The 13709-nt window shown below is 38.7% G+C and overlaps 5 protein-coding genes across 9 annotated transcripts; 3 read left to right on the top strand and 2 right to left on the bottom strand.

Annotated features, from left to right (window-relative positions):
- Positions 1-287: 287 nt before the first annotated feature.
- On the top strand, positions 288-3252 carry LOC106346739 (dol-P-Man:Man(6)GlcNAc(2)-PP-Dol alpha-1,2-mannosyltransferase-like). The gene is made up of 10 exons (XM_013786156.3): positions 288-659; positions 759-846; positions 940-1099; positions 1234-1451; positions 1569-1864; positions 1998-2109; positions 2198-2336; positions 2473-2669; positions 2760-2849; positions 2948-3252. Exons 1-10 carry the CDS (start codon positions 376-378, stop codon positions 3077-3079), a joined length of 1716 nt encoding a protein of 571 aa, XP_013641610.1. The 5' UTR covers positions 288-375; the 3' UTR covers positions 3080-3252.
- A 115-nt stretch (positions 3253-3367) lies between these two features.
- Positions 3368-5504, top strand: LOC106346741 (ubiquitin-conjugating enzyme E2 36). The gene is made up of 8 exons (XM_013786158.3): positions 3368-3575; positions 3752-3779; positions 3877-3963; positions 4327-4385; positions 4714-4755; positions 4849-4922; positions 5051-5148; positions 5251-5504. Exons 1-8 carry the CDS (start codon positions 3540-3542, stop codon positions 5286-5288), a joined length of 462 nt encoding a protein of 153 aa, XP_013641612.1. The 5' UTR covers positions 3368-3539; the 3' UTR covers positions 5289-5504.
- A 29-nt stretch (positions 5505-5533) lies between these two features.
- On the bottom strand, positions 5534-7670 carry LOC106346740 (ACT domain-containing protein ACR11). The gene is made up of 10 exons (XM_013786157.3): positions 7329-7670; positions 7188-7233; positions 6976-7098; positions 6770-6864; positions 6599-6683; positions 6444-6503; positions 6244-6299; positions 6024-6129; positions 5854-5922; positions 5534-5768 (listed from the first exon to the last, which is right to left on the bottom strand). The coding sequence occupies exons 1-10, from the start codon at positions 7484-7486 to the stop codon at positions 5706-5708; spliced, it is 861 nt and encodes a 286-aa protein (XP_013641611.1). The 5' UTR covers positions 7487-7670; the 3' UTR covers positions 5534-5705.
- A 226-nt stretch (positions 7671-7896) lies between these two features.
- LOC106346742 lies at positions 7897-10313 on the top strand. Its single transcript, XM_013786159.3, has 7 exons — positions 7897-8435; positions 8519-8685; positions 8812-9026; positions 9103-9357; positions 9482-9568; positions 9651-9823; positions 9964-10313. The coding sequence occupies exons 1-7, from the start codon at positions 7987-7989 to the stop codon at positions 10073-10075; spliced, it is 1458 nt and encodes a 485-aa protein (XP_013641613.1). The 5' UTR covers positions 7897-7986; the 3' UTR covers positions 10076-10313.
- Positions 10314-10499: 186 nt separating this feature from the next.
- LOC106346744 (uncharacterized membrane protein At1g16860-like) lies at positions 10500-13198 on the bottom strand. 5 transcript variants are annotated; one of them, XM_013786162.3, is made up of 5 exons: positions 12861-13198; positions 11531-12379; positions 11298-11453; positions 11010-11221; positions 10500-10914 (listed from the first exon to the last, which is right to left on the bottom strand). In XM_013786162.3, exons 2-5 carry the CDS (start codon positions 12368-12370, stop codon positions 10722-10724), a joined length of 1401 nt encoding a protein of 466 aa, XP_013641616.1. In that variant the 5' UTR covers positions 12371-12379; positions 12861-13198; the 3' UTR covers positions 10500-10721. The 5 variants fall into 5 exon arrangements, with proteins under 5 accessions (XP_013641616.1, XP_022542935.1, XP_013641614.1 ...); XM_022687214.2 differs by having other exon boundaries at positions 12991-13195; XM_013786160.3 differs by having other exon boundaries at positions 11531-12445; positions 12861-13188.
- Between the last annotated feature and the right edge of the window lie 511 nt (positions 13199-13709).

The following is a 13709-nucleotide window of genomic DNA, read 5'->3' as shown; positions in this document are numbered from 1 at the left end:
AAGTACTATTCTCAATCTTGTGTAGTATACGAGACAAGAACTAGAAACTTATTCAATGGCGGTCCAAATATCCTATTCCTGACTAACAGTAGAAAAAAGGTGATTCTACTAACGGGTAGCTATTAATTTTTTTTACGGATTTAATATATTAAACTGGTTAATAGCTTATATCTATAATGGGCCAAAGTATAAGTAGCCCATCAATCAAACATTCTAATTCATATTATTATACTTACTGGGCCTAACGATCACTTCCCCATTTAGCTTCCCCTTCCTCACAATCTGACTTTGCCAGATACTTTTCAGTTTTCACTTTTGATTGCTTCACCGAGAAGGGAGCTTCTGCAATCTGCAACTCTCCACGGCCATTTTCCGATGGATCTAACGACGACGCGGCAGAGGCGTCCACTTATAACCGGCTCTTCTTCATCTTCATCTTCATCAAAGCCATACTCGAAGACTGATAAACCCAGCCGATCTAACGGCGGAGATGCGGAGGATCGCGGCCTCGGGTGGTTCTTGCCGTTTATAGCGCTATGCTATCTCCGTTACATGAGCGCGACTTCTAACATCGTTCACGACTGCGACGAAGTCTTCAATTACTGGGAGCCTCTCCACTACCTTCTCTACAAGTCGGGGTTTCAAACCTGGGAATACAGGTCTAGCTCTACATTTTAATGTATTAATATTCAAATTATTGTGCATTTGAGATCGTAATCATGAGATTAGTTATTTTTGTTTGTTTGTTTGTTTTGCAGTTCGAACTTTGCTCTTCGCTCCTACTTATACATTCTCTTCCATGAATTGGCTGGGCGGCCTGCTGCTTGGTGGTTTGGTGGTGATAAGGTAAGCATTGTAGAGTTTCTGGATTGTATTCTAATTTTATATGTAAATGTGTATATATCTTATTTAATTGTGTTTTGTATATCATGTGGATAGGTTAGAGTTTTCTATGCGGTGAGGCTCTTTCTGGGACTGGTTTCTGCAGTGTCAGACACTGTCCTGGTTGTTGCGATCTCCAGAAAGTACGGGAAGCGTCTCGGGACGTACGCAGTTGCTATGCTCTGCTTAACTAGTGGCTGCTTCTTTGCTAGTACCAGTGAGTGCTTCGTTGTACTTGTTTAAGATTATTCTTAATGTTTCCTTAATATGCGTATATTATATTTATAGGCTTCCAAGTTATTCTTTCAGTCTTTAGTTTAGATATTGATTTGTTTCCTTATAATTGGCTAGGTTTCCTCCCGAGTTCGTTCTCTATGTATGCCATGAGTCTGTCTTCTGGTTTGTTGCTTTTCGAGAAGTATGCCATGGCTGTTGCAGTTTCGGTTGTTGGGGTGATTCTTGGCTGGCCGTTTTCTATCCTAGCCTTTTTACCTGTTGTTATTTACTCTCTGGTTAAGAGATTCAAGCAAGCGTTTATCTCTGGAGCCGTCACCTCTGCTCTTCTCCTTGTAAGTCAAACCACCAATCCTAGGTGCTTTCTCTGTGTGCATGTTACTGAGTTTCATCCCCATCTGTAGTATTAAGTTACTGTTTTCTACTCTTAACTAGTTTTGCCTCTTTTCCAGGGAGGCTCAGTACTTGTGGATTACTATTACTACAAGAGATGGACATCTTCGGTTCTGAATCTCTTGGTGTACAATGTCTTAGGGGGTGGAGAAAGCCATCTCTATGGGACTGAAGGACCGTTGTTTTATATAAGAAATGGTTTTAACAACTTCAACTTGTGTTTCGTTTTGGCAATCTTGTTCATCGCACTGTATCCTGTTATCAGAAGAAAGTATGACCATAGCTTGCTTGTTGTGATTTCGCCAATGTATATTTGGCTGGCGTTCATGTCACTTCAGCCCCACAAAGAAGAAAGGTGATCCTTCTGTATCTTTCAGACCAGTTATAAAGGATAGCTTCTAGATCTAGAGAAAACTGATTATATGATACGTTCAGCATATCCTGATACTCGACAAGTAATGTTATTGATTGTCGATCAATTGTTGCAGGTTCCTTTATCCAATATACCCTCTTATATGTGTTTCTGCTTCTGCTGTTATTGAAAACATCCCTGAGCTGTTCCGAGAAAAGTATAGCACAAGCGAAAATCTTCTGGTGACAGTAAGTTATATCATTTTCCGAATTATTATTTTCCATTAATTGAGAAGAATTAGGTTGTACGATTCTCACATTTCGTATTGATATGCAGATAACCAAATACCTCCGACCTGTGATCCTTGGTATTATCTTATGTGCTTCACATGCTCGCACATTTTCTATAATTAATGGCTATTCCGCTCCCTTAGAGGTCTACAAGCTGCTGGAGCACCACGATGATGCTGGACCAGGTATAAACAGAACACTCTCCAATCATTCGTTCATTACATCGCAAGCATAAGTGAAGATAGCATCTCACATTTACTTCTGGAATAACAATTTTTTTAAATCCTGTTGAGTTTTTGGTTGGTTTTATTGACATGTCAGGTTCTGTTCTGTGTGTGGGAAGCGAATGGCATCGATACCCGTCATCGTTTTTCGTGCCTGACTACATTAGCGAAGTACGTTGGATCGATGATGGGTTCCGTGGTCTTCTTCCATTCCCATTTAACAATACACTTGGAGGCACCGCAGCATCACCTCCATACTTCAACAACAAGAACCAAGCATCTGATGAACAATTTGTAAAACCCACACTCTTCTCTCTCATGAAACCCTTGAAAATTATCTAACCACAAAACTTGCTTGATTTGCTTGCTCTTTCCCTTTTTCAGTTAAAGAATATCGAAAGTTGCACATTCCTCATTGAGTTGCAGCTAAGCAGACCGTATCCGTATCGAGGCAGCGACTTATCAACATGGGAGGTATAAGAATGAAACCATTACATTTCACTTTCTCTATTACACAACTAAGTATAGTAGTAGATCGTTCATAACATCTTCCTCGTTTTTTTTGTTTTCAGACGATTGTTGTGCTACCATATCTGGACAGAGAGCTATCGCCAGCAAAGTATAGATCGTTCTTCATCCCTTACAAGTGGCAAGAGAAAAACGTGTTCGGCAAATACGTAATACTAAGAAGAGTACCCAAATGATATCGTCTTTTTTTAAAAACGTTGTAGACAGATTACTTTAAACTCAGTTGATTGGCCAGTTTTTGAGCCGAATGTAATAGCTAATAACTGATCTGTATCGTTTTAAACTTCATTTCCACGGTTGACGGTCTTTTATCGTTTATGAATTAAGATGACTCTTTTGGTTTTGTGAAGCCAATTTTTAGGAAAAGAATTAGAGGATATAGTGACAACCATTATGGGTATGAGGGAATCTTTAAGTTGGCGTTTGACCAACGCGTACGAAAAAAAAAAATTTTTGAAGGGCATCTCGGAAAAAATAAAACTTTTTATTTTATTCTACAAAAAGAGTTCGTAAACATTTTCTGAAGTTATCAACGAGACGAGAGACGAAGAAGCTTCTTTTAGCGAATAGCTCCGTTCTCTGTGAGAAAAACCCTAAATTCTCTGAGAGATCGATCAAATCGGATAGCACGCAATAATGGCGAATAGTAATCTTCCTCGAAGGATCATCAAGGTGCGTTTTCACGATCTTCTGCGAAACTCTCAATTTCTCTCGGTTCCTTTTTTTTTTGTTTTAATCTGGAATCAGAACAAGCAACACACCGGCTTGTAGCTCATCTGAACTGGGATAATTTTTGATTGCTTGATATTATGATCTGACTTCTTTTTGTTTTCTCTCCGATCTGGTAGGAAACTCAACGTCTTCTTAGTGAACCCGGTAAGCTCATTATATCTTTGTTGACACTTCTACAGTTTATTTTTGATATATAGCTGCTTTAAATTGAATTCTCGGTAAATGGTTGTGTGTGTTGCAGCTCCGGGGATAAGTGCGTCTCCGTCAGAGGAAAATATGCGCTACTTCAATGTTATGATTCTTGGTCCTACCCAGTCTCCTTATGAAGGTAAGTCCAAACTCTTTTAAGACTACTCTTAGAGGATGCAACTATAAGCAAGCACTGTATCATTTACCTTTTGTTAGATGAATCTGCTGCGTCAGATGATCTCTGTTGGTTGTAGATTTTGTAGCTTCTGGATTGTTGTTAGTATGATTAAAGACGCGTCTATAAGCTTCACCCTTGATTTCATCACCGACATGTTTTTCTTTGTTCCTCTGTGTTCTTGAATACGCCATGTTAAATCGAAAGTCTGCTTCTTTTTCATATTAGATAATTTCTTCCAGAACCAAGTCTAGTGTATTACATTATCGTTCATTAAATGTCACTTAATTGATGCTTATTTCACTAATTCCATCCTCAATTTTCTAGGTGGAGTTTTCAAGTTGGAGCTCTTTTTACCTGAAGAATATCCCATGGCAGCTCCCAAGGTAAACTTGCTTCATCTTTTCTGAGTTTTTCTCATTTTCTTTTCATTTCATGTTTTGTCTCCATTCATTTTACATTCTGTGCTACCTTGAGTAAAATTAGTGTTACGCAACAATATTAAGTGAGCGCATTGTAAATGGCTATAGAAGTGAATTGTCTTTACTCTTTCATATTTTTGGATTATTGTTCCAAATGGGTTTATGAGATTGGCGAATGTGATTTTTGGACAACCTCAAATGCATTTTCACTTACTAAGATAGTAAGATTACACAAAGTACCCAAGTTTCTATGTTGATATACGGTTTGGGGTTTTTTTGATTTGTAACACAGGTTAGGTTTCTCACCAAGATTTACCATCCTAATATTGACAAGGTTTGTTGTTTCTCTTACCATCAAGATAACTATCCAAAACACATGCCTTATATTATATGTCCTTATGAAACGTGTTTTGTAATTTTATATTAGCTTGGAAGAATCTGCCTTGATATACTGAAAGACAAGTGGAGTCCTGCGCTACAAATAAGAACTGTGCTCTTGAGGTATAAATAATATTCCATTGATCCACCCTCGCTATTCTCTTCTAAACCAAGGACAATATATTAATATATCAGTTATTTAATATTAATTATTGACACTATAATTCTCCAATGCCGATGTTAAAAAAAAGTATTCAAGCTCTTCTAAGTGCACCAAATCCAGATGATCCCCTCTCTGAGAACATAGCTAAGCACTGGAAAAGCAATGAAGCAGAAGCTGTGGAGACAGGTGATGATAATATATTACCTAGAAACTGAAAAAGTTGCAACAAAATCGTTTTTCCTCTTCTATAATCTTCTAATCTCGTATCAATGTGGACAATATATGCAGCTAAGGAGTGGACTCGTCTATATGCAAGTGGCGCTTGATATAGAGTGCAGAAGGAGAAAGTTCTTTGTCATTTTAAATAACATTATATATGGTGAAACACTATATCTCAAGGTTTTATCTGAATCCTTCTTTCTAAAACAGGAAAGAAAAAGATTTGTACTCTATGAATCTGTATAACTAGGGGGGGTCTAAGACTCGTTTATCCACATTTGCAAACTAACTTTCTTCAAATAGCTTTGTCTGTGTTGAATATCCTCTATAATCATTTAATCGTTGTGAATGAAGGTAAATGTGATAAATGGTTGGAGTAGGGAAAATGTTACTATTACAGATGTATGAGACGGCCACTAAAATGAAGCAGCTTATTTTGTCAAATGTAAAAAAGAAAGTAGTCATGTGGAATGATATTTTTCGAATTGTTTTTTTTTTCTTTCTTATAAATGGCATTTTCAGATTCAGAAACTGGAGTCGTCAGTAGATGGACGCCTCAAGAAGTACCTCAGACTATTGGCAAGAACCTACAAACAACATTTTGACTTTACTCATTTAAACGGCAAAACAAGATTTAAAATAAAAAGTCTGGTTTCTGGACTTCTGAATTACCTGCTGAAGAGGCTTGATTAGGGCTTTGTTTCTGTAACTTACGTGGAACTTAACCTTAGCCAACAAACCCTGTTTTGTTTGTTTCACATAAAACAAGAAGAAGAAGAAGAAGCAACATGAGCAAAAAGCAGAGTGGTTGGTTATATCTTAGGTTTAAAATCACTAGTTACCTCAGTGTCGAATTCTCCAGATTCGACAGCGACGCTGATATCTGTAATGTTCTTCACTAGCTCAACTAATAGTCCAGGCCTATCCGCTGTTTCTATGTATAGTAAACTGCATTCTCAACAACAATACTTATGGATCATACATTAAAAGATAGTGTTTTATAGTTGAGATCATTGGAGAAAAGGTTTTTGAAGTTGAGATAAGGTATGGGTTTCCCTTTACCTGCGGTCTGGTCCATCATCTTCAATTTTTATATGCGTTGCTATGTCCACATCAACCTGTCAACGTCCCATTCCAAAATAGAGTTGCGTGCTTACTATCTTATTGACCCGCCAAATAGAAATATGTTCATTATCTAGCTAAGTCTTTGTTCCTCTTAAAAGAAGTGAATAAAGAGCATCAAGCTTAAAAGTTTCTTTTACCTGTTCAGTTGGTGGAAGAACACCAAAAGCTGCTCCCATTGCCAACTGAGAACTTGATTCCTGATCCAAATAATTGACAAGCAATGTGTGAGTTAAGAAATGCTACGCAAGATATAAACGTTTATTTTAAGATAACGACAAGTTGTTGGTTATACAGGATGAAACTCGAGCAAATTGTTAATGACAGTGAGACGGATGGCCTCGAGCAATTCAGGGTCTTCTACTTTTCTTCCACTATCCCTGTTTCAGATAAATACACAAGATTCAATCTAGAGTCAGCTCTATGATTTGATTAAAAAGTAACGTTAATGTTAATAAAGACATACGCTTTAGTAATGGCAAATTTGTTGTGCTTGCCAGAAGAATCGAGGTAGACATTAGCCTTGACAACATTCAGACCCAAATTTTTGAGCGCATTCATCTGCACAAAACATTTGATCAGATAAGAATGGAGAGCATGTGACTTGAAACACTCGCAGAACAACACTCAGCAAACATAAAGTAGGAACTAGGAAGAAGAAGACTTCATTACAGTGTCAAGTAGAGCTCCTAGACGATCTCCAAATGTTACTTCAACAACGGTTGCATCAGGGTCAGAATCTTGGTCGATTATGACCACTGGAGTTGGGACTTCGTCAGAATCCTGCTTACCATTCTTCAAAAAGAAAAAGAAAACACTTTTTAAAATATTTTATTTTGATCGTTGGTACTATACTCTTCTCGTGTAATCCGATCATTTCATACCTCCACAGCAGTAGCGTTTGCTGCTCGAGGCTTCAACCCCGATAATCTGACACAGGAAAGTAACACAAGTTTCACCAATATACAAAAACAAAGCTCAAACAAATCATTGCTAAAACAGCTCATAACATAAAAAATAGAAACCTGAGTCGCTGAAGATTTATAATAGGCTTATCGACAAATCCAAACGTGATTGTGCTAGGAGGAAGACATAAAGCTCCAAGATCACGTCTGATTGCGGGAGAAGTAGAAGCATCAGTGAAGCAAAGAGCAGAACCAGAAGCAGAGGCCATAGCCACCATAGCTGACTTGAACCCGAAGCAAAAAAAAAAAAGAACGTTAGAGACTAAAAGTGAAGAAGAACAAGAGCCTCTGGACACCTCTGGTGTTATCCGCCATGAGAGGATGATAATTTAAAAAAAAAAAGAAAAAAAATAACAAATTATCTTCAACGTTAGATAGTCATCTCTCTTGCTTTCACTTTCCTTCCCCACTCTTCCATATGATAATTCATTAAATTCCCACCAAAAATATCTTATTTTTATTTTTTAAATTTTCGAATACGACAAACTTCTTTTATCCTATTGGTCTAATTAAATTTACCGCGTAATTAATTTTAATAAATGGGCTTAACTTTCCATCAATAAGGCCCACTAATGTAATGGGCCTAGCGCTAAAGTGATTGATATCGGAAATTACAAGTGTGCCACTCACTTCCCCTCTCTCTTTCGTTGGTTCGTTCAGATTTGCATCCCTCTCTAAAACCTTGACGACGCCGGAGAGAGACGAACTATAAAAAAAAATGTTTAGATCCGTCGTGAGAATCACCTCCAGGAATCTCAATCTCAATCTCAACCGTAGATCTCTGATTCCAAACGACACCGTTTCCCATTTCCCTTCCCCTCCTTCAGCTTCGGCAGCAACACTCATCCCTAACTTAGACCACGCTCATCGCCGCCGCTTCTCATCTTCCAAGAGCACGAAATCTTCCATCACCAAGACGAAGAAGTCCGACGGCAAGAAATCCAAATCCAAAGGCGGCGAATCCGGCGCCGCCGCCGGAGCCGAGGACGGAGAGTTCGGCGGCTCCGCTGGAGACGACCTCGAGGCCGGTCGCGCCAAGAGGCTGGCTGATGACGAGAAGACTCCGTCTCTGGATGTAGGTCCTAATGGGAGACCTCTGTTCACTCCCAGAGATGTTACGCTCTCCAAGCTCTCTCACAAAGATATCGGCTCCTACTTCAAATTCGAGTACTATTCTCTCTTTCCTTTATTATATATAGTCTTCTGTTATGCATCATTGTGTGTTTATGTGTGTGATGTGTGGATGATAGTGAGGCAGCGTTGAAAGCAGTTTTGCCGGAGGGGTTGGCTTCAGGGATTGAAGAAGAGTTTAAAGAATCATGGAGACCTGCGTTGCTTGTGAGGAAGAGTTTCTTGGATCTGAGGGATAACTTCAGACGCATTGCTGATCCTCCTATGTGGCCTAGTGAGGGTAAAGGTGTGTTCTTTTGTTTCCTCCAAGTTTCTATCTTTAAGTGGTTTAAGAAGAGTGGCTTGTTAGTTAGTTTTACAGGATTTGTAGCACCATAGGTTTTTAAATCATTGCCTACTTTGTTCTGTAAAGGTGGTGTGAAGCCTAAGAAGCAGATTATCTTGGATGGTCCTGTTAAGAGTGGAAAGAGTATTGCTTTGGCGATGCTTGTTCACTGGGCACGTAACGAAGGCTGGCTAGTTCTGTATGCACCCAAAGGACGTGACTGGACTCATGGAGGCTACTTCTACAAGAATCAACATACAGGCTTTTGGGACACTCCTCTACAAGCTGAGAGTATTCTCAAGGCAAGATTTCTTGCAAAAGGACTTACTTACTCCTAAGTTAATATTATTTCTTTAATAAAGTTGATTTTTTCTGTAGGATTTTGTCAAGTTCAATGAACCTCGCTTAAGGGAGTTGCGGTGCAACGTCTATGATCCCATTGTGCTTGGAGAGGGTGCGGGTGTAGGATACTTGAAAGGGCAAGAGACTATGCCGATTCCCGAGGATTCAACTCTGTATGACCTTGTGCAAATGGGGATTAATAGCACCCACGCTGCTGTTAGTGTCGTTGTGCGACTTAGGAAAGAACTTTCACTCGTTAAAGATGTTCCAGTCTTGATTGCAATTGATCAAGTTAGTCCCCCAAACTTTCTCATTTATGATACCATATTTGTGTCGTCTACTATTGTAAAAGCTATGCCTCTTTTTCACTAATCTTTTACTGCTGCTTGTTTCTTGTTGTTTACTTGTCTTTCAGTATAACAATTGGTTTACGTTCAGTGAGTTTGAAGAGCCCGTGACACCACGTTCTTGCCGACCTATACATGCCAGAGAACTTACGACGGTAAATTTCTTTTGTGAATTCTTGTCTGAACTCAGACAAACAAACAAAAAAAATTCCCAATTCACACAATTCATTTTGGCAGGTGAATGCTTTTAGGAGCATGATGCATGATGATATGATGGTGGGTGCATTCTCACATTCAACAGCAGTAGGTAAACTACGCAAAGACTTGCCAGATGTTCCAGCCGATGCTCGTCAGAATTTTCCTCGTTATAGTTTAGATGAAGCAGAAGCTGTCTGCTATTACTACCTTCGGTGAGTTACACGAAATACGTCTTTACGAGATAATAACAATTGTTAACTCTTGAAACATAGCTAATAAGTTACATATCATTAAGCTGATCTACTTGAGTTAGGCGTGAGGTATTGATGTCATGAATACGCTTTTGTTGCAGGCAAAGACTGGTTAGGCGTGAGGTATTCTCAGAAGAAAACTGGAAGAAGATATACTATTTGGCTAATGGAAATGGAGCAGAGATGCGTTGGTTAGTCCCTTTCATGCGTTGAGAAACAAACACATGAACAAACAACATAGTTCTTTTGATGTTGATTACTTTAATGTGCCATTTTGCTGGTGTTTGAAGTTATCCCATTAGCTTGGGAAAGAAACTCTTTTCAGTTTCTGATTTAAAAGGAAGAATTCTTGTTATTTGAGTTTGCTAGTTTAGGTTTTTGTCTTGTCTGTAAAAGACTTGTGGTTGGATCTAAATCTCTTCATAATAAAATCACAATGCCTTTCATTTAATAATGAGACGAGTTGATCACACACATTCACAAAGTAGATGCAATAAAATGAAGCTGTGCAAACGTTGGATTATATTGAACGGATTATACCAAATAGGAACAAAATAAATGAATAGAAAACAATTGAGTTTCAAAAATACATCAAAATGAGTTCTGTTTTTTCACAAAAAAAAAAAAAGAAAAGAGATTTGACCATAACATATTACACTATATAACACTTTGAGTAGAACTTACTTAAAAGAGCTCTATACAAACCAAAAAAAAAAGAAGAAGAATACAATTAGCTCATTTTAGGCATATGAAACCACACCACCCACCACCAAACGGACGCACCAGAAGAACCACATTTTTAAAGATCTTATGAAAAAAAAAATCAATGAAACCAAACTTTGATGTTGCTGTGATGGACTTAGACCGGTATTGCATCAACGTTCGAAGAGTCTTCACATCTCAATACAACTCCTTCAAGGGTTGTTGGGAAAGTGCATCTCCTCCATTGCCAACCAGCTGCAAGTGGCTCAGATGGTGGCACTATCATTAACACATTATCGTTTCTCTGCACCACTCCAATCACACTCACTGTGCTTCCTTCTTTTATATACCTGACAATAAAACCCCAACACAGAGATTCAGTATCAATATGCTTCTAATAAATACTTTAGAACTCGTTTGTTAAAGAAAATGATTGTTTGTTTACCCTTCTTTGAGCCGCATTATTCGATCATCGCTCGATAGATTCTTCTTCTTTAACCAATGAACAAAATCTGGAGACATTTGCTCATTTCCGTGCTTAAAATCTATGACAGCAGAATCATCTACCAGAGGTGTCACCTTTGCACCGTTTCCAGTTTTGACTAAGGCTCTGAGTCCAGATTGAAAATCTGATATGTAAAAGTCCACCACATGTCTCTGCCACACATATAAAAGAAGTTTATTATTGATTGAGTTGGGGCAGATAATATAAAAACATAGGGAAATCACTAACCTCTGATGATCTCAGTCCCCAAGTGAACAAACGATGTGAAGAATTAGCTGGTTTTGAACCCCATCCACGATACTCATATAGACACGTGGATGTGTACACACATCTTGGAACTCTCTGATATGATGACTCAAGCGGCACATTACCACAAGTAACCACCTACATATAATAACAAAGTGAATCAAGATCATAAACATAGCAAACCATAATGACTATAGATTCATTCATCAGCTTACCCCAGTGACCTTCACGTATTGACCATTTTTCGCAGTTCTAAGGTCAGCATCAGGATAACGAGCAACGAAATCTACCACACCACGTCTCCCCCAACATACATTCCAAATGAAAAGCGTCGCAACAACTGCAAAGAAGATTGCAACAACAATGAGGAGCATCGGATTATGAACTGCACCGAGGATGAAGCCTCCGGCAAGGAACCCCATTATAAATATAAGAACGATCAGCCACAAGACAGGCTTAGGGAAGCTCTTGAGGCTGGAGAAGTCATCTGGAGGACCAAGGGTAGTTACAGCCGGGTTGTGGACAACAGCAGAAGGCATATGAGTCTTCAACGAACCAGACGAGTCTAAAGGACCAGAAACCTTTCTAGGAGCTCCAGATGAGTTCAGAGGACCTGATGTTATAAGACCTGTGGCCGGAAGAACAACGGGAATAGGACCGGAGTTTTGCCGGGATTGAGGGCCAGATGATTTCTTGAGAGGCTCTCCGTGTTTAGATAAAGGTCCGGAGTTCGTTTTCTTCATGGAGAGAGAACCAGCAGCGGAAGCCAAAGAGCCAGACATACGAGTAGTGGAAGCGTTGGGAGCTCCTTGACCTGATTGTGCAAATGAGCCGGACCTTGAAGGAGCACCGGGGATGGGACCGGACTTTCTTGACTTGGACCCATCGGTTGGAATCTCGAACATCTTCCCAAGCTCTCCTGACTTCTTGATGTCGCCGCCCGTGTAAGGCATGGCTACTGAGCTCATCGTTGGAGGTCTTTCTTTGGGTTGCTCAGGGCGTCCAGACACGAAGAGGCCGTTGCCGAGCTGGTGAGAAGGGTATCTCGAACCCATTTCCGTTTACTTACAGAAACAAAAAAAAAAAACTTGATGAATGAGAGGACCCACAAGAGGTGAGAACTTCAAATCCTACAGAAACAACAGAGGAAGAAAAGAGAGATGACTCAAAAATGAAGACTGCTTCACATGTAATTGACATAAACAAATATTAAAATAATGAATTTTTTAAAAAAAATACATCGCCAGATCGAGATTGTGACAGGCGAAACCATGGGCGATGATGGTACAGGACAACAATCAGAAAATACAAAAAACAAAAAAAATGATTCAGAGACCTATGCCGACAAGCGAACCGACAGAACTGAGTTAATAAGAAATCAAACACAAGTTGAAGTGGACCAGTAACTATAAGCTCAGATCTCTAAGTTATCAAAATCGTCTCATTAAACAAAAGAACAGCAAAAACAAAAACAAAAACAAAAGACGATCACACAAGCAAAATCGAATCTAGGAACAATGAGGAGAGGGTTTGTTTGATTCGTACCTGAGAGAGAGTAAAAGATTCAGAGAAAATGTAGTTGACGCCGAGAGAGAAAAAAAAAAAGAAGTATCAGGAAAAGTAGTTGTAGTTGCTATTCTGGGAGTGGCAGTAGAAAACAGAAAGGAAGCAATACTGAGGAAGACGGGATCCCATATCCCTTGAGCTCTCTTCTCCCTCGTCTTGGATCTTGATCTTTCTCTCTATCTCTCTTTGAGTTGTACCAGCTGATGAGTTGTCTCAGTCTCTCTCTCTCTCTCTCTCTCTCCTCTTCGCTTTACTCTCTCTCTCTAAAAGGCTAAGTTTTATTTTTATTGTCCACCAAACTGAGAGAGAAGGAAGAAGAAACACTCTCTTCTTTTTTATTACAAGAGAAAACAAAAAAATATATAAAGAAATCGTAAAATTTAAAATTTGAAAATTAATGTTTTTCAATGTCGACAATACGAAACTGTATTTTATATTCATTTAATAATAGGATTTAAATCATTTGGTAGAAATATGATGTAACATGTCCAGTATAATCTTCTTTTCACCTAATTTCCTTGTAATGAAAATTAGTTGGTCTTTCTATTCTACAATCTACATATGACGTTTTAATTGGTTCGTTTTGCTTTTGTCGATTTGGTTAATTATCGGAAACTTTTCTTTCAAGCAAAGTAAAATCTATACTATACTAAAAGGGGAATATCCTCCACTCTAAAGCTATCCACATCAGATTAAATAATCCACCAATCAAAATACATTTAAGTGCCATATCATTTCTGAATTACCACATCAATTTTATTAAGACAATTGGGCTTTTCCGAAAAACGATTAATCATAGACCTTTGCCTTTCTTCTTCCAAAACTAAA

This window comes from Brassica napus, chromosome A6 (genome assembly GCF_020379485.1).
Source record: "Brassica napus cultivar Da-Ae chromosome A6, Da-Ae, whole genome shotgun sequence".
Classification (NCBI taxonomy): domain Eukaryota; kingdom Viridiplantae; phylum Streptophyta; class Magnoliopsida; order Brassicales; family Brassicaceae; genus Brassica; species Brassica napus.
The sequence above is the reverse complement of the archived record's forward strand: the minus strand, read 5'-3'. Positions and strand labels throughout refer to the sequence as shown.

What these genes read in the sequence shown, in the direction of transcription:
- LOC106346739 (XM_013786156.3), top strand. Translation starts at nt 376, where the DNA reads ATGGATCTAACGACGACGCGGCAGAGGCGTCCACTTATAACCGGCTCT. An exon ending in AAGCATCTGATGAACAATTT is followed by an intron (nt 2,670 to 2,759) that starts GTAAAACCCACA and finishes TCCCTTTTTCAG; the next exon opens with TTAAAGAATATCGAAAGTTG. An exon ending in GCGACTTATCAACATGGGAG is followed by an intron (nt 2,850 to 2,947) that starts GTATAAGAATGA and finishes TTTTGTTTTCAG; the next exon opens with ACGATTGTTGTGCTACCATA.
- LOC106346740 (XM_013786157.3), bottom strand. Translation starts at nt 7,486, where the DNA reads ATGGTGGCTATGGCCTCTGCTTCTGGTTCTGCTCTTTGCTTCACTGAT. An exon ending in ATAAATCTTCAGCGACTCAG is followed by an intron (nt 7,234 to 7,328) that starts GTTTCTATTTTT and finishes TTCCTGTGTCAG; the next exon opens with ATTATCGGGGTTGAAGCCTC. An exon ending in TAATCAAGCCTCTTCAGCAG is followed by an intron (nt 5,769 to 5,853) that starts GTAATTCAGAAG and finishes TGTTGTTTGTAG; the next exon opens with GTTCTTGCCAATAGTCTGAG.
- LOC106346741 (XM_013786158.3), top strand. Translation starts at nt 3,540, where the DNA reads ATGGCGAATAGTAATCTTCCTCGAAGGATCATCAAG. An exon ending in TACCCAGTCTCCTTATGAAG is followed by an intron (nt 3,964 to 4,326) that starts GTAAGTCCAAAC and finishes TCAATTTTCTAG; the next exon opens with GTGGAGTTTTCAAGTTGGAG. An exon ending in AGCAGAAGCTGTGGAGACAG is followed by an intron (nt 5,149 to 5,250) that starts GTGATGATAATA and finishes CAATATATGCAG; the next exon opens with CTAAGGAGTGGACTCGTCTA.
- LOC106346744 (XM_013786162.3), bottom strand. Translation starts at nt 12,370, where the DNA reads ATGGGTTCGAGATACCCTTCTCACCAGCTCGGCAACGGCCTCTTCGTG. An exon ending in AATACGTGAAGGTCACTGGG is followed by an intron (nt 11,454 to 11,530) that starts GTAAGCTGATGA and finishes TATTATATGTAG; the next exon opens with GTGGTTACTTGTGGTAATGT. An exon ending in GGGGACTGAGATCATCAGAG is followed by an intron (nt 11,222 to 11,297) that starts GTTAGTGATTTC and finishes TATGTGTGGCAG; the next exon opens with AGACATGTGGTGGACTTTTA.
- LOC106346742 (XM_013786159.3), top strand. Translation starts at nt 7,987, where the DNA reads ATGTTTAGATCCGTCGTGAGAATCACCTCCAGGAATCTCAATCTCAAT. An exon ending in GGCTCCTACTTCAAATTCGA is followed by an intron (nt 8,436 to 8,518) that starts GTACTATTCTCT and finishes TGTGGATGATAG; the next exon opens with TGAGGCAGCGTTGAAAGCAG. An exon ending in GTGGCCTAGTGAGGGTAAAG is followed by an intron (nt 8,686 to 8,811) that starts GTGTGTTCTTTT and finishes TGTTCTGTAAAG; the next exon opens with GTGGTGTGAAGCCTAAGAAG.